The 22,014-nt window shown below is 45.6% G+C and overlaps 1 protein-coding gene across 1 annotated transcript; it reads left to right on the forward strand.

Annotated features, from left to right (window-relative positions):
- Positions 1 to 416: 416 nt before the first annotated feature.
- Positions 417 to 11,160, forward strand: LOC101155400 (transcriptional repressor scratch 1). Its single transcript, XM_004084573.5, has 2 exons — positions 417 to 1,210; positions 6,990 to 11,160. The coding sequence occupies exons 1-2, from the start codon at positions 1,093 to 1,095 to the stop codon at positions 7,775 to 7,777; spliced, it is 906 nt and encodes a 301-aa protein (XP_004084621.1). The 5' UTR covers positions 417 to 1,092; the 3' UTR covers positions 7,778 to 11,160.
- Positions 11,161 to 22,014: the final 10,854 nt, after the last annotated feature.

Here is a 22,014-nt window from a genome sequence, read left to right on the forward strand (position 1 = left end):
ATTGCAGATGAAGGAACATTTTTGAATATGTCAACATTTGGCAACATTTGATTTAATTATAAAAACAATGTTAGTAATTAAGAAATTCATGGTAACTTTTAGGAATTTGAATAAACATTTACAGACATGAAATGGATCAGATCAGCTAAAAAAGCAAAAACAAATTAGTGATGACATCATTTAAAAAAAGGTTCTTTTTTCCTATGAACCCATGCCCCCCCCCCCCCCCCCCATGTGTGCGCGTGACGTTTTTTCCTATCAATCTCAGAGAAAGCAGCGCGAAGACCCTTAAAAGTCTAATTAACCCCCCCCCCCCCCCACACACACACACACACTTTCTGCACCCCCCCGGTTTTTTCCTTCATGAGTAACGCCCCCCCCCTCCCCCTATAAAGCTGCTGAAGTCGTGCATCAAAGGCAGCTTCACGCGCACGTCAACGGAGAGACGCGGGGCTGTGCAGGAGTGTGCAGCAGCTCAGCGCTAACAAAGCAATATTTTTTTTAACCGCCGTTTGTGCTGGACACGGACGTCTTCGGGGGGGGGGGGGGTTTCACTTGACCCACCGGCTTCTGTCTGGAACCCTTCAACCCCGTTTTCTCCCGGGCTCTCGGACGCGCGCGCGCTTCTGCAGCTGTTTTGCAGTCGTTGGGTTTTGGACGTGCTCAGCAGAACCCGTTTAGACAAACGTCCGAACCCGCGCGCTTCCCTGGTTCTGCCTCGCGCACTGTGGAGATCAGAGGAGCTGTCCATGTGCTGAAATCCAGAGCAGCCAGAGGGGTTCGCGTGGAGCTGTCCAGGTGCTGAACACCACGAGACCAGGAGAACATCTGCATTTTGGATGGGAAAGTTTTTCAGGAACCCATTTATATTTTTATTTTTAATGTTTTAAAGCTCTAAGAGAGAAAACAAAGAACAGAAGAGATTTAGTTTGGTCTGCAAAAGTCATGTCTGCTCCGTTAGTGTTTGCAGGAGAAGGCAGACGCATCTTTCGCTAAACTGACAGCGGAGCGTTCTGTTTCTCATTTAAAACCTGAAAAGAATCAACAGAAGAGTTTCAATCGGATGAGTGAAAGAACAGCAGTTTTCCCATCATGCCGCGCTCTTTCTTAGTGAAGAAAGTTAAACTGGACGATTTCTCCAGCGCTGAGCTGGAGAGCTCCTACAGCCGGAGAGAGGAGCTCCGTCTGCAGTTCCATCATCATGACAAAGGTTAGTCACCCCCCACACATGCACAGTCATGGGGGGGGGGGGGGGGGTTCTCTTTCTTCAACTTTCAAGCTTCATCATGTTTGAGGAGTTTTCAAGGACCAAAGAATCTGCTGACTATGTGGAAAAATGGCAAGATCCTTGTTAGACAGGAACTCGAAGCTACCAAAACAAACTCCTGGGACCAGATTGACGGGCAGTTCTCTGCAGGTTTCAAGGATGTTGATGAACTTCTGTGCATCTGCCTGTAAATCAGGGTTTTTAACTTTTTTTTGACATTTCTGCATAACATCCAGAAGTTCTTCCCTCCTGTGAGAGTCTGATTTTAGTTTGCTCTGCTAACAAACATGAGAACAAACCTCTGGATCAGTTTCCTTTGCCGTCTTCATCACTGGGATTATTTCTGTTGGTAATTCCTCACAGCCTCTTCTTCAGCTCCGCAGAGTCTGCTTCCAAAATTACAAAAACATTGGCTCCTAATGTTTCCCGTGCTCTGAATAATCCCCGAATAGATAAAAATCAGGAGTTTCTGACTTTGAAGGAAAGAGGAGTTTGCCATTTAGAGATGAAGAAAGTCTGGACTGTCAGACAGTTTTTTTCTGTCTGTATTTTAAACTAGTTTGTTACAAACAAGTTTTTCAGTATTTAACCCTTGTTCTATCCCAGACACGTTAACGTTGGGAGTGGGTCATCTAGACCCACTAGACAGTGCTCTGAACCTTTTTTCTTCAATGATTTGTGATCTTCACTGGTGTCCATGGATTACATGAAGTCTTTCCACCTTTATCCACCTTTGTCATGGTGGGGAGAACACGTCAATTGAAGGGGGGGGGGGGGGGTCATCTAAGATAGCACAAGGGTTAAATAAAACAACTCAGATGCCATTGAAGTGCAGACTTTCAGCTTTTATTCCATGGGTTGAACAAAAAGATTTCATAAAAATGTGAAAAACTAAAGCATTTTTAAACACAATCCCTTCATTTCATGGGCTCGTCAGTAATTGGACAAATGAAATAACTGCAAACCAAATGGTCATTCCTAATATTTGGTGGAGAAGCCTTTGTTGGCAATGACAGCCTGAAGTCTTGAACTCATGGACATCACCAGATGCTGGTTTTCTCCTTCTGAATGCTCTGCCAGGCCTTTACTGCAGCGGCAAACAGTTGCTGTTTGTTTGTGGGCCTTTCTGTCTGAAGTTTAGTCTTCAACAAGTGAAATGCTGCTCAATGGGTTCAGATCAGGTGACTGACTTGGCCATTCAAGAATATCCACTTCTTTGCTTTAATAAACTCCTGAGTGGCTTTGGCTGGATGTTTTGGGTCGTTGTCCATCTGGATTATGAAACGCCGTCCAATCAGTTTGGCTGCATTCACCTGGATCTGCGCAGACAGGGCTGCATTCACCTGGATCTGTGCAGACAGGGCTGCATTCACCTGGATCTGTGCAGACAGGGCTGCATTCACCTGGATCTGCGCAGACAGGGCTGCATTCACCTGGATCTGTGCAGACAGGGCTGCATTCACCTGGATCTGCGCAGACAGTATGTCTCTGAACACCTCAGATCAAGGACGGCCCGAATGCTTCTGTCATGACAGAGGCCAACTGTGGGTGGGAGTCCTCATGTGGTCGTCAGCATCCGTCTGTGGTCGTTTGCTTATTTCTGCCTTCTAGTGGACAAAAACACAGAGCTTTGTCTGCACATGCAGCAGCTGCATGACTGCATGCATACGGACACGGACGTTCATCCATCATTAGAGCAGCTTGTTGCGCACACAAACATGCAAACACACTCACTGTTCTGCACTTCTGCCAACTCGGCACATTTCTGGGCGCGCCTGTACAGCTGAGCGTAACACACACTGCAGTCTGCAGCTACAAGCATGCAGAGCAGGGGGGTGTACATCAGTGAAAGGTTTGAAGAGAGAACTTGACTCCATGGATGTTTGGAGGCGGATCACTGATGCTCTTATTTACAACAACACTGACAGAGTTTGGGTTTGATGAAAGAAGCGCCTCACACCTGCAAACTGTTCCAAAACGGTTCTGAATTTGGAATTTCTATCAAAACCTCGGTTAATGCAGTGAAAAAAACAACTTGCATTTTGCATTGTGCATTTTTAAAAGTTTGGAGAAGTGCTGCAACAATGCAGCTTTGGAGACGGCTCCAGCTGTCGGAGCGGTTGGTTTGAGTGAATCTGTCAGGATTCAAACATTTTGGGATCTGCATTTCTTTCCTTTGTTCCTGTCTCTTCTTCTCATCGTAGCATCGATCAACATCTGAGCTGTTCTCAGAACTGCATCATGAAACTCTATTACCAGCATCTCCTCTGCGTCTTAATGCTTGCAGAGTGCTAATTGAAATGGAGAGTTATTGATCTGCAGATCAGCTGGAGTTTGGCGGCGGCTCACTGGTTACCGGTTTGTCCTGGTAGTTGTTAGACTTTCTCCTGTTGAGCATCAACACTGAAGGAGCGGAAAACACACCTCACTAAACAAGTGTCTGATGCTGATAGGAGGGACAATTGTTGAGGAAAAATCCACTTTCTCTTTAGCTGAAGCAGGACGTCCATCTGTGTGTGTGTGTGTGTGTGTGTGTGGGGGGGGGGGGGGGGTCCACAGGGAAATTCTCCTCCTAGCTGCTGTAATGGAGACATGCAGCTGAAGTTTTGACAGCTCTGGGTGTGACCGTGTGCTGGTAGGCCTGTCAGGAAGGTGAAGCTGATGAGGAGGCAGAGGCTTCACTCCAGAAACAAAGATCTGGACGGGTTCTTCCACTCAGGGACGAGACGCCGCTTCACCTGCATCACAACCATTCCACTAACAAAAAAACACGTCAGCCAAAAGGCTTTAAACTAATAAGCTGGTTAAAATAACACTTCATCTGACTTGGTTTTAGTGTGAGATCTGGTTTTTCACCAGCGGAGACACGTTTCCCTGGCTGGTTGTAGATCGTGAAAGCAAGTTATATATTTAATTTACATTTGCTGTGTTTCAGGGTAAGCAGGGAGTTTCATTTGACGTCACCTCAGTTATTTCTGCTGGGACCGAAGGGTCAAAGCTGCAGTTTGTGTATTTGTGGTAGTAAAGATAGATCTCTGAAGGGGCTTTGACCCCATTGTTTCCCTGAAATAGATGCACAGAACAGGTTTTATGATAGAGCTTGAACACATAGAGGGGAATGCTGGTCCAACAGAGCTCCGGTCAGACAGAAGGGCACAAAGAAACCAGGTCAGCACACTTTTAATGTTGAAGTTTGAAGTTGAGAGTTACAGGACACAAGAATTCAGTGTGTGTGGTCGACAAAGAAACAGAGTTCACAATAATATCATACGCTACACAAAAAAACATAACTTCATAATCATTCAGATGATTAACCTGGGCATATTTTAAATTAACAAAATGTAACAAATAAACCATAAATCAACAGATATTAAGTCAAATAAAGGGTTAAAGCCTCAATTACTAATGTCAATAGAGTTGGAAGTCTCTGGTTCCCCCTAGAGGGCACAAATGCAACTACATTCTGTGACGTGAATGCACGTGATCAGCGCACGAACTGAGGCATCAAATAAACACTGAACGCATGTTGGAGAAAGCGCCAATGTTATACCAATGTTTTAAAAGGTAAAAGAAATGAACAGACTTCAAAACAAAGTCTTTTACTCTGCAACGTCATTAATTAACCGCCAAACGGTGTTCCAGCATTCAATTAAAGAGAACAGAAAAATCAGTTCAATCAAGGAATCATAAAACACGCATCAGAACTTACATTAGCTTATGCACGCACATGGCAGCAACAATATATGTGGAGGAGCAGTCTCTAACAGAAAAATGACTTCATCAATAAGTGTGTTTCAGAATAAAACACCTGTCCTACTGTCCAGTAATGGATACCCTCCTCTTCATCCTAGGCTGGCGGTAGCACTGGAGCAGGGCCGCTCATTCCTGGTCCTGGAGATCTACCACCCTGACTGTTTTCCAGATCTCCAAGTCCTGCTAGCTGCTGATTAGCTCAATCAGATGTCTCCACATTCTGACTGAATGAACACACCTGGTCCAGGTAATCAGTGCAGGGAGAGCTGGAAAACAGGCAGGTGGTAGATCTCCAGGACCAGGAACAAGCAGCCCTGCACTGGACGTACATCCGGCCTCAGGGAGGTGTGTCCCTTTCGTTTGACGTCAGCTGCCCTGAACCTTCCATCTGAACTGGTGCAGGTGTTCACAACTATCCCTTGTGTTATCCTATGACCCCCCCTTCCATTGACGTGTTCTCCCTACCGTGACAAAGGTGGAAAGATTTCATGTAATCCATGGACACCAGTGAAGATCACAAATCATTAAAGAAAAAAGGTTCAGAGCACTGTCTAGTGGGTCTAGATGACCCCACTCCCAATGTTAAAGTGCCTAGGATAGACCAAGGGCTATTCCAATGGGCTAAAGAGTTCTAGGTAACTGAGAATCGACCCCCATCAAAACCTAGCAGTAGTCAGACTGTCAGGGTCACTGTGCCACTTGTCACGACGTCCCACCAGCAGCAGTTTTGGGGTGACAGGATCCGGGTCAGCGGCGTTGGAAGAGATGGTCGGGCTCCCTCCAATCCGTTGGTGCCTGACCAGAGCTCACCCAGGGGCGGCGCTCAGGGGCGGGGCCTGGACCTGCCACTAGAACCAGCTCTTCCTTGGCTCCTCTCTCTTTGTGTGGGGTGGGGGATGTGGGGACTGGGGGGTCGGCTCTTTCAGCGATGGAGCCCCTGGGCTGGGGAGACCTGGGCCCAACGTTGGGAAGGGGCTGGGGGGGCCAGTTGTTTCACCAATCGGGGTTCAATCTAGCAGTCTTCGACCTACCCTCCTTCCGCCTTTGACCACTTATTAGGGTGGGGTGGGGGTGGGGGGGCTGGGATGCACCTTTGCGAGTAGGGCACTTGGTAATGCGCTATGGGCCTATGGGTTTCACGTGCACACTCCGTGTGATGTGGCAGCATCTGCACGGTCCATAAGGAGCCAGAACTCACACCTTACTAGTGACTAGAGTGTGGCGTCAGGACGCCGTGCATCAGCATCACCCGTGCGTCACGAGTGCGTGGAACTCCTATTATCCATTATTCCCAACACACCGACCACACACGACAGTGGTACATTCCATGGCCCGACCAGGCTCGACCACAGTTGGAGTTTTGGAGAGGCCCAGCGCTCTGGGGCAAGGGCCAGTTGGCAGTGTCCTACCTGCACCCTTTACCCCACAGCAATATACACTCCAACACGTCCTGACGCCACACTAGTCGCCAGTAAGGTGTGAGTTCTGGCTCCTTACGGACCGCACAAATGCTGCACACACGGGTTGGCACGTGATACCCATAGGCCCACAGGACGTCCACGCACACCACACTCTGATTGGCTCATTTCCTCATTTCTAACAGTCAGACTGAGCGTGTGCGGATCACATGAACAGCACTAATGCGCTCCTTGTTCAGTCTGCAATATTTGGGGTTGAAAAAATGTATAAACTGCATGACACGCCTGCGTCTAACCCGCTTCCCCGTTACTCGCCTTTACGTGTCGTAGATGTGTTCACTATGACCTGTCGCCGCAGCATGAACGTAGAAAACAATGAACACTTTCTCTCTGAGCCGTCTAGGACCTCGATATTCTGTGTGGGGTACCTGAGTGTTCCGTGCAGGTTTGACCATTTTCCCCCCACCCATAAGGACAACTGGGCCTAAAGGTTTTAGTAACTTTGGTTCATCTTCATCAGTTAATGTCTGCACATTTTTCTGTCTCCTCAGGGTACACCAGCAACTACCTGAGCCCAAATCCATATGATGATGCTGTGGGAAGTGACTCATCCATCATCACCAAAACGCCCTCCCCAAGCCACCCATCCATTATCTATGGCCACGTTAACAACACCTACTCCGGTATCCATGGTGACATCCATAGCGACATCCATGGTGATTCAGACCAGCCGGACAGTCCGCGGTCCGAGGTGTCGTCCTCAGCCGGTGGTTACATCAGTGGAGACACAGCTGTGAGTGAGGGCTACACGGTGGACGCCTTTTTCATCATGGATGGACGATCGCGGAGAAAAGCCACCAGCAGCCAGAGGGGGGCCCCCCAAAGGCACACCTGCAGCGAGTGCGGCAAAACCTACGCCACGTCCTCCAACCTGAGCCGGCACAAGCAGACGCACAGGAGCATGGACAGCAAGATGGCCAAGAAGTGCCCCACCTGTGGAAAGATTTACGTCTCCATGCCCGCCATGGCCATGCACCTGCTGACCCACGACCTCAAGCACAAGTGCGACGTGTGCGGCAAAGCGTTCAGCCGGCCGTGGCTGCTGCAGGGCCACATGCGTTCGCACACCGGTGAGAAGCCCTTTGGCTGCGCCCACTGCGGCAAGGCGTTCGCCGACCGCTCCAACCTGCGTGCTCACATGCAGACGCACTCTGCCTTCAAGCACTACAAATGCAAACGCTGCAACAAGACCTTCGCGCTGAAGAGTTACCTGAACAAGCACTACGAGTCCGCCTGCTTCAAGGGGGCGTTCTCGCCTCTGGGCTCTCTCAGTGAATGAGGAGTTCTGCAGGGGAAGCCTGACCTTCATCTCCTCCCATTGTTTTACAGAACAGCAGAAAGGGAGGTCTTCACTTCCAAAAACCATCCTGTGAAGCAAACCACAAAGTAGAAAAAGGGCATCTGCTTCTATCAGCAACTCTGCAATCCGGCTTTTCTGTCTCCTTTTCCTCTGAATCAAATGTTTCCAGTCTTGAGGCAGTTTGAGGAGACATGAAGCTCAGCCCTGCTGGCTCATTTTGAACAGATGCCCAGAGCTTTATGTCCAGATCCGTTGTGATCCCAGATGTGAGCTGAACAGCCCCAAAGCTGTTCCCTCAGGAGATGAATCGTGGTCGTCTTCCTGCTCTTTGGACGCCAGATCTCTCAGTCTGAGGAAATGTTCTCCTTAGGTTGGATGCACCTGATAAAAAAGCACAAAAAAGCACATGGATTTTATTTTACCTTTGTTCAGAGCACAGCCAAGATTCAGGACTGCTGCTAGATCCACAATGTGATAGATCCGCAATGTGATAGATCTGCAATGTGATAGATCCACAGCAGCTGTGTTTCCATGACACATATGCGCAAAACTTTGTAAAAATTCTAGAAATGTCATAAAAAACACAATTTCACTATTACTCTGTTTACTTTAAAATCCTAATTATGCGAATAAACACACCATCTGACGTGATATTGTTCAAAAGCTAGGATGTGAACAACACTTTGATTGACGGCAGATCCTTTCAAACTTCTGCCACGGCACCAGCGCTCATCATCATACATCAAAGGCGGCGTCGGCGTCTTCTTCAGACCGTGGAGCGGCGAGCTCCTTACATGTGGGAGGGGCCACAGATGAAGCCGTTTTAGAAATGGTGGTTGGTGATTTTCCAGAGGAGCTGTGGATCCAACAATTCCTCATGACACGCTCAACTTCCGATGAGCTGTGACGCTGTGGGACCTCTGGTGGCGCCGCCAGTGCCTACCCAGATGGGCACCGCCATCCGGTTGTTGGTCACGTGACTCATTTTCTTTTAAAAAAAGTGTTTCCATTGCAGTTTTCTGAAATGTCTCATTCTGGAAACGCCTCATAAACCACCTCCTCCAAGCGCAAATCCTTTTTTTTTTTTGATAAATGCGACTTTTCTACTAAATTGCGCTGTTTCCATTAGGCAAATTTATCATCACAAATCCAATGTCATAGTCAATGGAAACACAGTAGCTGTGATAGATCCACAATGTGATAGATCTGCAATGCTGATAGATCTACTGTGAAAAGGAGACTCATCATGAAACCATCATGAAAATAGGATGCTTTCTTACACTTTGGGTTTTTTTGTTCCAGCAATTCTACATTTTGTTTTTGTTTTGTTTACTATACGGTTGGAAATATTTAAGGAAAATGATCATCTTTTAAATTCAGGATCAGATGCCTCAAACATCCACTGAGCCATCAGGATATTCATTCCTTCATTGACTGTCGGTCTAAATGTTTCATTTTTTTTACTGTTCTTCTATTTTATTTATTGCTCAGTTATTTAAGGGCATTTGACTTTAGAAATGTCCTCAAAGTGAAACTTGTCATGAAATATCCAATTAACTGAAGGTGTTTCTGTTGTTTTGTATTTATTTTCATATGTCTGTATTATTTTGCACTTTAGTTTTCTGCCTTTTGTTCCAAATATGCCAAAGCATTTGACACTTTCTGAATCCTGAGGACATTTTTACTTTTCTGCCTTTTTAAACATCAAACACATTTGCATGAAAAAATAACCACAGCTGAAAAAAATCAAATCTATGCCAATGTTTTCTTCTGTCTGTAGGAATTTTCTGCCAAACTCCGTAGATGAGCGGCAGATGAAGCAAATTACTGTTGGCGCAATATTTGGCTCTCCTCTGAAAGCAATAATGCACGATGTGTCCAGAGGAAAACAGTCTCTCCGGCTTTTGGACTTTTTATCTGGTTGTGGGAAAAGACTTTTCAGGGAGTCGGTGAACAAAGAGTCACATGAGGAGGGCTGGGGTTTGGACATCTGCCTTCAGAGGAAACGTGGCGTTACTTGGATTCCTTCCGGCTGACTTCATCACTGATTGAGAGAAACTTTGGACATTTTTCTTCCTGTTTACTGTTGGTGAGCTGAGATATTGGGGTCTCCAAGGATTCTCAAGAACATCCCACTTCCTCTGAAGCAGGGTTCTGGGTCGGGCTGGGACGGGTTCTTTTGTACATGTTTTATGCACTGCCTGCCTTGTATTGTTACTCTAAAGTATTTTAGAAAGTAGAATCTAGATCTCTGGTACTGAAACATGGACGGAAGCAAATGCAGCATGTGAAGAATTGAAGCTTTCAGAGCATTTCCAATAACGTCGGACCATCTCAATCCCAGCTTTACCATCAAGAACTGGCGCTGATTATTGTCCTGCAGAGGTTTCAATTCTTTTTCTGTAAATGAATTACATTTACAGAGATTTCCTGTCAGTATTGATCCAACATGAAGCTCAAAGCATTGAAACTTTTCTTTTTTAAGTCTGTAACCCATTGTGTTATCCTAGGCACTTTACCATGGGGAGTGGGGTCATCTAGACCCACTAGACAGTGCTCTGAACCTTTTTTCTTCAATGATTTGTGATCTTCACTGGTGTCCATGGATTACATGAAATCTTTCCACCTTTATCCACCTTTGTCATGGTAGGGAGAACACCTCAATGGAAGGGGGGGGGGGGGGTCATCTAAGATAGAACAAGGTCTAAACTTTCAGATTATTGGGATTTTACTGAGGTCATTCCTAATACAACATTTAAATAACAATGTTCAATATTTCAGCACCAGAGAGAGTCTATGAGCACTTACTCTGATCTACTGTAGCCTACTATAGCCACAAGTTAGTACAACCATTCTTATCTAAAGTACTTCCTGTTACTAACTATATCATACAACTTTTCTAAAGTTAGTAGCACAAAGAAATCGTTTAGATTCACGTAGAGAATATGTGTGTATAAAAACTTCTTTCTGATCTTTCTACTACAAACTGCAGACACCAGAGGGGGGGGTCTCACCATAAGCAACAGAAGACAACCTGCTAAACCTCCCAACACACAGATTGCTGTGCCATTCACGCCCACGTTTGAAATCTTGACCACAATTTTTCTAGGAGCAAAAAAATGAAACTATTTTGCAGCCAGAGGCCTTGTAAATAAGATCTGCTGTGATTTCTGAGTGGGACTATTTCTACAGATCTGTACAGAGGGATGAGATCAAATGTCATGGATTATTTTTATGGAGCTTCCTCGCTTTCATTTTACTTTCTTCCTCTGTCCGGTGATAGTTTGAGATAATGTAAAGCACAATGCAAACACTGGGCCTTTTTCTTCACTCTTTAAATAAAAACTACTTTCAAATAACAATCAGTGGAGTTTTTCCTGCAGTCCACTTTCTACTTCATGAAACTTTGTTAATTATTGTTAATTAGAGAGTTTTAGTGCAAAAGGAAAAGGTTTGAGTCCTGAGACCGCTGCTGGAGAAGCTGTTCAACTAAAACGAAGAGTCAGCTGTTGGTGGTTTTCAAAACGTGTCAAAGGAAAATGTTATGACTGAGAACAGATCCAGGTCTTTGTTACAACCCGGCTGAATAACTGGGACTCTCTTTACTTTGGCGTCTCTCAATCATCCATGTCCGTCTCCGGCTGGTGCAGAACGCTGCTGTGCGCTTGATAACTGGAAGGTGGAGGAGAGAGTTCTGGCTGCCTGTCCATTTTAAAATTATTTTATTTGTTTTTAACTCTGTAACCCTTGTGCTATCCTAGGCACTTTAGCATTGGGAGTGGGGTCATCTAGACCCACTAGACAGTGGGTCATCTAGACCCACTAGACAGTGCTCTGAACCTTTTTTCTTCAATGATTTGTGATCTTCACTGGTGTCCATGGATTACATGAAATCTTTCCACCTTTATCCACCTTTGTCATGGTAGGGAGAACACCTCAATGGAAGGGGGTCATCTAAGATAGCACAAGGGTTAAACAGCGCCCTACCTCTCAGCTGCTCCAGCTGCATTCCCCTTCCCGCTCGCCTGGATCAGCTGACCTCCTGGATGTGCACGGACAACGCGGGAACTCAGAGGGGAGGATTTGCCGTTGCAGGCAAATCCTCCCCCTGGGGGGGTCTGCCCATGTAGGTCAGGCAGGTTAGTCAGTGAATGATTTTAAATCCAAGTTAAAACTCACTTTCTCTCTCTGGCTGTTAACTCAGAATGAGTTGGTGATTTTATTGATGTTTATTAGTTTTTATAATAATAATTATTATTACCATTATATTATTAGTTTTATTATGCAGTTTATTTTAGATTGCTGTTTTGTCTTTCATGGTTAAGCACCTTGGTCACCCTGCATAAATGAAGTTGACTTGACTACCACGAGGCCATTGAGCGGGTAAGTTATGAGCCACTGCATAAGGACACGCTACCCACACAGAGAAAAATCACCATTTTTCCTTCTTATATGAGAATATTTCTGTTTGATGACATCACCATGCTGCATTAATGGGGCCTTGGGGGGGACGTTATGTGTTTCTATGCAAATGGATGAATATATGTTCCAGCTTACAGTGCAATATCACGGTTCACCAATCGGAATTAGAACATGCTGTGGTTTGGTGTTTTACACACTCGTATCCTGTATTAAGATCATAAAACTTAATCTTAAGTGTTTAAAATAATAATCTGATCACAACTTTGGGAAGAATTTTTGAATAAAATATGCTTTTCCAGTAAAGTGTTGAAGCTAGAATGAACCAGGGCAGGTCAGTTAGATGTAATTTCGTTGAACCAAGTGTCACTGTACGATGACAATAAAGCTTTATCTTATCTTATGTCATGAGCTGGGGTCAGGGTTAATGGTTGAGGTTAGGGTAGGGTTGGGGTTGGGGTTGGGGTTGGGGTTAGGGTTGGGGTTAGGGTAGGGTTGGGGTAGGGTTGGGGTTGGGGTTGGGGTTAGGGTAGGGTTAGGGTTAGGGTTAGGGTAGGGTTGGGGTTGGGGTAGGGGTTGGGTTAGGGGTTGGGGTAGGCGTATGGTAGGGGTAGGGGTTGGGGTACGGGTTAGGGTAGGGTTGGGGTTAGGGTAGGGTTGGGGTTAGGGTAGGGTTAGGGTTAGGGTAGGGTTGGGGTTGGGGTAGGGGTTGGGTTAGGGGTTGGGGTAGGCGTATGGTAGGGGTAGGGGTTGGGGTACGGGTTAGGGTAGGGTTGGGGTTAGGGTAGGGTTGGGGTTAGGGTTAGAGTTGGGGTTGGGGTTGGGGTTGGGGTAGGGGAAAAAGCAGCAGCATGAAGACAGAGCTAACTCCGCAAACAAAAACAGAATTTTTAGAGACGGTTTCTGATGAACTCGTCTTTTTTTTAAGTCAGTTAAAAGTCACAACAAATATGTCTTATTTTTTTTTCGAGTGAGATTTACTGCTAAAAAGAACCAGAAATTATTTGTTTTTAAAAATCATTAAAGGACTATGTTTATAACTTCTACATTTGAGAAGCTCATTGAATCTTTTAGGAATTTTAGCATTTCAACTCAAACGATCTACGTGGACTACAACCAAAGTTTTAGTGCACTGGAATCTTCTAGAAAAAGCCGAATATTTGAAGTGCTACTTCCACAGAGTAATTATTCTCACAATGAGACATGAAGCTACTGATTCATGGATACTAGAATGGAGTGAGCAGCAACCATGCAGGACAAACGGGTCAAAGAAAGACAATGAGAGAAGACGGAGAAAGGAAGACAGAGAAATAATGAGACACGGAGAAAGGAGGGTGGAAGTCAGAGGGGCATTGAGAAGGAAAGATGTGTCAGGAAAGGATCGGGAAACTCAACCTAAGCTGCAAATGGTTCCCTAACAAGAGGCTGAGACAGCAAAATGAAATTATACCTCCACACACGAGACGGCAGCCATTTCTCACACTACCAACAAGCATCATGAAGACCTGTGTTCATGTGCACAAACATGTTGGTTCTGTTCACTGTTCCCGCGTGTGTGGGTTTAGCTTTTACAAACATGCTGTCCAGCTCTCATCAGAATCAATGAGACGCACATTTGTAAACTGAAGCTCCTGAGGGTCAGGATCACCTGGACCCCTAAATGCTTTGAAAAGTCTTGGGAGGAGCTGCATGTTCTGCACTAAGAACCAGCAGCTTCCTTTTTAGCCTTCATTTCCCATCATGGTTAGACCTGCTTTGAATTATCCAACATGAGATAGAACTGTTTTAGTCCACTTCAGTCTTTGGTGGACTCACAGACAGACAGACAGACAGGCAGGCAGGCAGGCAGGCAGATTTGCTTTTATTGTCATTGTCTATTGTACAATGATATTAAAGCATCACCATTTCAGTGCAAGAATGACAAAATGACGAAATATAATATTAAATAAATCAGTGTGTACAACATATACAAGTGTGCAAACATGTCAGATGTGTAAGAGGTGGCAATGAGGTAGAGTGTTGACGTTTGGTAGACAATTAAGTGGACAGAGGCATGGATAAGAGTTACCGTATTAGAAAACATTTCTTTTGCATTCCCCACCTCTCTGACGAGAACCTGTGGAATGGTTCTAGTGTTAAAGCAAAGACCAAAGCTCTCCTCCTTCTTATCTGGACCATGAAAATGTCAGGGTGGGTGGTGGAGAAACCCAGCTTTCAGAAGGAACAAGGTGGTTTCCCACTGGACTATGCTCCACTCCCCCGCACACACAATGTACAGGTCCCAAACTCCCATTTAGCTTCACACGCTGTGATAGGTCTTTTAAAGGGGTGTTTCACACCTCATCGCATTTCAATTAGAAAGTAAGACAGAGACACAGACGCACACACGCACACACTCACAGCTCAACAGTCTGTCCGGTGGGTGAAGAAGATTCATTCAGATTCTCATCTCTTCCTGAACACGTTAGTCCTTTCTTTCCACTCTTCCTCCACTTCCCTTCCATCAGGGTGAGTGACAATGGTTTGACCCCCCCAGACAGCCACAGGAGGCTGCTGCAAAGAAAGGGGGAGTGTTTCTGGAGTGTAAGTCTTCTGGAGTGTGGAAGTGAGGTCACCACCTTTGTTTTGTTTGCTGAAAGTAAAAGTTTAAAATACTTTCAGATACTTCAGATATTTTAGGAGGGCTGTCCCAACGATGCCTTTATGACACAAAGCTGGATTTTTCTATAAACCAACCTTAACTTGCAGTGCCTGAAACCTCCTCGATGGGTTTGACCCACAAAATAAAATCCTTCCACTGCTAATGCTAATGCTAATGCTAATGCTATCTCCTCTTGCTATGGCCTAAAGTGGAAAACCCTTTGCAGGTTTCACATTCCCTTAGTTTAGTCAGGTTGGAGATACACAAATATGTTTGGTAGATGGGTGGATAAATGGTGAATGGCGTTTACTTGTAAAGTGATTTCTCCCTTCCTGAAAGGCCCAAAGTGCTACAGTCACAGTCCCATTCACACACACACATTCACACACATGTTCACACACATGTTCACACACACATTCACACACACATTCACACACATGTTCACACACACATTCACAAACACATTCACACACGCATTCACACACGCATTCACACACACAGTCACACACACAGTCACACACACAGTCACACACACAGTCACACACACAGTCACACACACACACACACATTCACACACACACACATTCACACACGCATTCACACACGCAGTCACACACGCAGTCACACACGCATTCACACACGCATTCACACACGCAGTCACACACGCAGTCACACACGCAGTCACACACGCAGTCACACACACATTCACACACACAGTCACACACATATTCACACACATATTCACACACACATTCACACATGCATTCACACACACATTCACACACACATTCACACACACATTCACACACGCATTCACACACCGGTGGCGGCTCTGCTGCTGAACACCGGCATCAACCTGTCACCAGAAGCAATGTGGGGTTTAGTGTCTTCCCTAAGGACACTTCGACACACGGGCGGGCAAGGCGGGAATCAAACCTGCAATTTTATAATTGGAGGTCGACCGCCCTACCGCTGCTCCACAGCCACCCTTTGGATGGATGAAGCTTCGTGAAGCAGTGAAGCTGTTGACTGGCAGTGTGACGATCATTTGCAGGGAGCTGAGGGCGGTTGGGCCTAAGTGTGTGAAATTTGACTCTAACTTTAAATCCAAACCACTTCCTGAATCAGTCACATGGTCCAGCCAGACAACGAGGCGTCGGACATAATCATTTTCAGCTCCTCCCCTAAATGAACCACATGTGGATCATGGAAACGCCCCCCTATTCTAATGGTCATCCGCCTCAAAGCCTCGATACGGAACGTCACATCACTAATGTTCATCAAAGTTATGGGATGCCGACCATAAGGCACAGATTAAAAGTTGAAATGTTTCAGGGAAACATTGTTTAGTCTTAAACCTTGACCAATGAGAGTGAAGGCCAGTCCTGGTGAAACCTCTGATAGATCTCCGTTCCTTGCAGGGATGTTCATCATTTCAGGGCGACTCGGCTTTATTGGAATCCTCTGGGTAATCGTTTCAGTTTGTCACGGGGAGCAAAAGTCCCCCATGTGGTGACTGCTGGATGATGTTCTGTCTAAAGCAGATCAGCAGTGATGGTGAGAGGATGGATGGCTCAGGCGGTTGAGCGAGTCATCGAAGGGGCGGCGGTTCGATCCCCACTCCCTCTAGCCAACTGCCATTGGGCGAGACACTTCAGTGTGTCTCCACTGGTGTGAATGTGCATGAATGCCCCTGTGGGGGTCAGAGGGGCTGTAGGCGTTAACTGGCAGCCACGCCTCCGTCATCAGCAAGTATCAATAAATAATAATTATTATTAGGCAGAGGTCACGCTCCAGTCATTAGGAAGGGAAGAGGATCGCCTTTGCTCCTGTTGGTAGAATCCATTCAATCCCTTTTCAGTTATCTGTTCCTCTCCTCTTCTGGCCCCACACAGGGATCATCTCCATGCTAACCCTTTACGTGTCGCTAAGGCCTCTCTGGTCCTTTTAAGGTTTCTTTTACTCTAAAGGTCTCACCGGAAACCCAAACAACACGCCTCCTTCAGGAACCACGTCACAGCGGTTCTGTTTTCAGGACGTTCCAGCTGATGTTGCTCCGCTGCCTCTTCTCACACCTCCACACTTTTCTGGGTTTTGGAAAAGAACACGTTTTTTTCCTGTAATCTCTCTTCCTCTAATGTGGCTTTTATTGCAGCGGTACAGAAGAAAGCCTTCAGGCGGTGCGACACACATGCCTGTGCATCGCACACACACAGTGTGTTTGGCTTCATGTTAAGACAACACAAACATGCAAACGCACTCTTCTAAACACACAGCCACATTAAGCTCTGCGCAGCGCCGCCTGTAATGCAGCTGTCAGGGAAACACTAATTCTCTGCCGTTCGTCACTCTGCTGACAGGCACTCCTACACAACAATAACACACAACACTCACACACAACAATGACTGGTTGGGAGTTTATAACGGGTTTAATGAGCAGGAAGCTGCAGCCGCTGCTCGCCGTCGACTACAGCATGCAGACAAAAGAGACAAACGCAGACGGCGAGTGGAGGAGACACAGAATGCAGACACGGCGAATGAGGGAGGAGGAAATGGCTTTCAGTGTGTGTGTGTGTGTGTGTGTGTGTGTGTGTGTGTGTGTGCGCGCCCTTTTACAAGTGCTATTAAAGTTGTATTGCATCAGGCTTTTAGAGCATCGACCATCAGCCAGCTAACTTTAGCTAATAATTTTTTTAGAGCCTCTGTGCTTTGTGGATGTCAGCTTCTCCAGTGTGAGTTGTGTGTGTGTGGTTTGGATTGTCGGCCTGAATTTGTATAAAAAGGTCGCACACATGCTCACATGAGCCATTGGAGCAAATTTCCACAGATTCTTCTTCTCATTTCATGTCAGAGAAAAGTTTTCCCATCATCCTTCTCCTCTCTGGGCTCAGTCACCGTAAAAGCAGATACACAACTTTTACACAAACTGTCTGACATTTTCAGATGAACATACATGACTTTGCAGTTTCCATCCAGAGTCCGTGTTTGGTTCTAGGATGAGCCGGAGAATCTCCTTAAAAACCCGTGTGCTATGCTAGGCACTTTACCATGGGGAGTGGGGTCATCTAGACCCACTAGACAGAGCTCTGAACCTTTTTTCTTCAATGATTTGTGATCTTCACTGGTGTCCATGGATTACATGAAATCTTTCCACCTTTATCCACCTTTGTCATGGTAGGGAGAACACGTCAATGGAAGGGGGGGGGGTCATCTAAGATAGCACAAGGGTTCCAAACGGAGGTGAAACGTTCTGGAACTTCAACAATGACAGACTTCCTGAAACCTAAAGTACATAATCAGGTCTGATTAAAGGATCATTTCTCCTGTTTGCATGTTAGCAGTACTTAATGAAGTGAAGTCTTTTGAGCAGAAATCTGTTTAGGTTCTGAATCAAACCTCATGCTGACAGAGGAAGTCGGTGAAAGACAGTTGGGTCTGATCATTTTCAAACGTTTTTCTCCCTTGGCTGGTGTCGGCATCATCACTCTCTTTGTCTTTGGACACATTCATGAAGACATGTCATAGATACTCACAGTACTGCTCTGACGTTCCTGTTGTTGCAGCAAAATGGGATTTTGAAGACCTGGGGGGATCTCGGGATGTTATTGGATTGTTCCGCCAATATGAAATAACAAATGAAGGACGGATGTAGAGGAATTACAATCTTCTGGAGTGGATCATAGAACTGGACGAAGAGAAAAAGACTCTGGATCTGATGAATGAAAGTGGAGCAAATGTTTTTCTTCATAATGGAAGAGAAGATTTCTCCTAGTTTTGTTCACAAATCTGTGAGTGATAGACCCCACAGCGTCTCCTCTAAGCATCGTAATGACATGACGATAAGAATTCAGCATCAGCAAACGCACAGTTGAGCGTGGTTGAACTGATGGAGGAGAAAAGGTTTGGTTTGAACCCAAGGAGAAGGAAGTGATGTGACTGCAAGTCATTCATGAAGATAAAAAAGAGAGGTAGACCCGCATGCTGAGGTCTGATCATGAAACTACGGACCAATCACACAGAAACTCTGGAATGAAGGACGAGGAAAAGGTTCTTCTCAGGTTGAGCTGTGAAGTTCTGCACACAGATCTGAACACACTTTTCTGTCCTCAGAGCAGAAATCTGCTCCAAACTTTCTTCTTTTCACTACATTTTCCCTCAATCAGCAAACTGACTGCGGAGCCTATGTTCTTAGTGAGGGAGCAGCTTTGCTTTGTATGGACATACCGTAATATTCAGCCTCTCTCTGCTCTTATGCAAACATCTGTTTGAAGCTAATGTTGCTGCTTCATCGTCTTGGTGAACAGGCACAGTGATCTGGATCAGCCTTTGGCCGACAACAGCCGGGACAAGAGACAGTCAGGAGGCCGAGGCTTGGGTGTCCGCAGGAGCACCGCAGAAGGTCTCTGTGGTGCATTGTGGGAGGAAATTGATTAGCAAACATGAGGTTTTTCCACAGACGTGCAGCCATTTCCAATGGACTTCCTCCCTTCAGTAAACGGACAATGGAAACCAAGATTTCCTTGATGATGACGAGCCTCGTCCTCCCACAGCTGCAGATTCTGCTGATGACTGCGCAGACGTCACTCTGAGGTGCAGAAAGGAGCGCTGAAACCGCAGTGATCCTTCACCAACGCAGCCTCAGAGGATCCAGCTGTGGTGGAGTGGGAGGACAGTCATGAAGGTCCTACTGAGTTTCTGCTAGATCGTTCATGTGTGATGCACGTCTGCAGAACAGACAGGACGCAGAGAGGTCCTCCTCCTCCTGCAGAACCGGATAAACATGCAGCCTGCTTCAAAAAGTGACACAAAAATGAAGATTGTTTTTAATTATTGGTTCCCACAAACTTTAAAGCTTTTAGCTCATTTTTGTCTGATTTAGTTCTAAGGTTTTTAAAACTGTTTGATTTCTTAAACTAATAAATATAAATGTGTGTGTATTTATTCATGTCTAGTGGGAATCAGACTTGAAATATGGGATTGGTCAACTATACATTAAGACTTAAACACTGTCCATATGACCTAACATGACAGAATCTAATGTAAAGGATTTATGCTAACAAGCAAACATATGTTTTCTATGCAACGGTGAAAATGAGTTTGACCCCCCAGCTTTAAGCTGATGTTCCTCTTTGATTGGGGGATATTGTAAATTTCCAGAACATTCAGGATAGTTTGACCTTTCCTGACCTCTTGGTCTGTAAGCAGAAGCAACATCTTCATTCAATAATTCTTCAGAAGAATGACGGAGAACCGTTCCTCTGATCTCATCGTTTGGAATCATGAAGGAACCGAAATCATTTGTTATGTCTCTGAGAATTTTAGGGATCTTTAGTTTTTGTATTTTATATCCATCCAGTCTTTAATTGAAAACACGATGATGTCAGAAATGCAGAACGGGAACTTTTTAGTGGTTATGTAAGCAAAAGAGTCCTGTGTGTGTGTTTGTGTCTGTGTGTAGATATGTGTGTGTGTGTGTGCCCAAGAAACCACTTCAGAATTTTGCTGTCGAGGTCAGTTCCACACCACATTTTCTGCTCTCTGGAGACAAACTTAATACTGTCACAAAAGCCTCGCCAGCGTATTGCAGCTATAGCTTTATTGATCTGCAGAAGCACACACACACAAACGCAGTGTGCGTTTGGCTTGGTGCTCAGAGACACAACACCTGCATGCAACTATACTCGGGAGCACACAAAGACACACTGTGGGGCTCAGATGCAAAAATGTCTTCAAACACACTCACACCTCAGGTCATTAAGGAGTTCAGTGTGTCCTGTAAGCATTTTAGCTCCCTGGTGTAGTGGTAATACAGTGCTGTGTGAGTGTGTGTGTGTGTGTGCGTGTGTGCGTGTGCGTGCGTGTGTGGTGTCAGCTGTTTTGTTGCCTGTTAAGCCAGAGTTACAGTTAGTTAGTTGGCTTGGGAACACTTTGCTAGCTAGCTTGGGGACAAAGATGCGCTAAAAATCCTCCAACAGGAAAGTGATGAAGGTTAGAAGTCGGGCTCGGCTCAACGTTTGACAGAATTACCGTGTCACACCTGCAACAAAACATACATGGGAGAAACAGCACGCACCTTCATCACAAGAAAAACAGAACATCAAAGAAAAATGCAAGAAGGAAACAAAGGAGAGACCAACAAGAACCAGACGACAACAGGCAGCTCAAGAAAACAGGAAATCAGCAAAACAGACCACTGCAAACAAGAAAACCACATGATGGACTGGAAGAAGCCAAAGTCCCCCATCATGGATGGAGATCTGACAGCGAGCCCACACTTCCATGAACCGGGATGAGGGGGCCTTCCTGCTCTCTCACATCCTCCAGCAGCAAATGGACATCAAGGGGCGGAGTCACCTGTCAAAGGTTGACAAGTGACTCCGCCCCAGGGACAATCAACTGTTTTTGGACACGTCACATCCCTACCATCTGATGAAGACTTTGATGAAGACGGAAGACGTCCGTCGAAACGTGTCAGGTATGTAAAAAAACACACAACCGTGTCTGATCACAGAAGAACCAGGAAGTCAGTCAACGTTTGTAGTTTGAATCCTAAAACTGCTTCTGCAGTTGCTGAGAAAGCATCCTTGATGATAAAACATCTGTGGACTATTGACCTACATCGTTGATTCAAAGCCTTCAAACGTTTTGATCTTTGTCTCAGATTCTTGAGTTTAGGAAGAGGTTTTGCCAGTGAAGCTTTGGCATCGTAGAACTCTGGAAGAACGTTCTGATTAGCTTCTACAGCTGCAACTATCTACGCCACGCTGGCCTGATGCTGTTTTTGATGGTGTCCTGGTGCGTGTCTGACCCCCTCTGTCTGTCAGACAGACATTCTTTCTCTGAGGTTCTTGTAACTTTGCTTGAACTGAGGCCCGTATCACCAGAGATCACCTTTTAAAACCGTCTTTGTTGGTTTTTCTCCCCATCAGTGTTGCTAAATTAGTTCTCCAGTAGCCTCTGTTACCCTTCAAAAGGCCAGATAATGAAAAAAACCTGTGTTTGAGTACAATTCACTACAGTGATATTGATCTGCTCAGAGGAAAAAGCTCTGCTGCTGTTTCCTTTTGCCGTCTGCAACAGCCGTGTGATTCCTGATGATCATCAGGAATTCTCTCAGAATAGGAACTTTGTGTTTCAGCTTCCTGTCTGCATTCAG

This window comes from Oryzias latipes, chromosome 11 (genome assembly GCF_053564925.1).
Source record: "Oryzias latipes strain Hd-rR chromosome 11, Olatipes_Hd-rR_3.1".
Lineage (NCBI taxonomy): Eukaryota > Metazoa > Chordata > Actinopteri > Beloniformes > Adrianichthyidae > Oryzias > Oryzias latipes.

Bases quoted from the DNA above. Each gene is read 5' to 3' on its own strand.
- LOC101155400 (XM_004084573.5), top strand. From the start codon at position 1,093: ATGCCGCGCTCTTTCTTAGTGAAGAAAGTTAAACTGGACGATTTCTCC. The intron at 1,211-6,989 runs GTTAGTCACCCC...CTGTCTCCTCAG, and splicing joins GTTCCATCATCATGACAAAG to GGTACACCAGCAACTACCTG.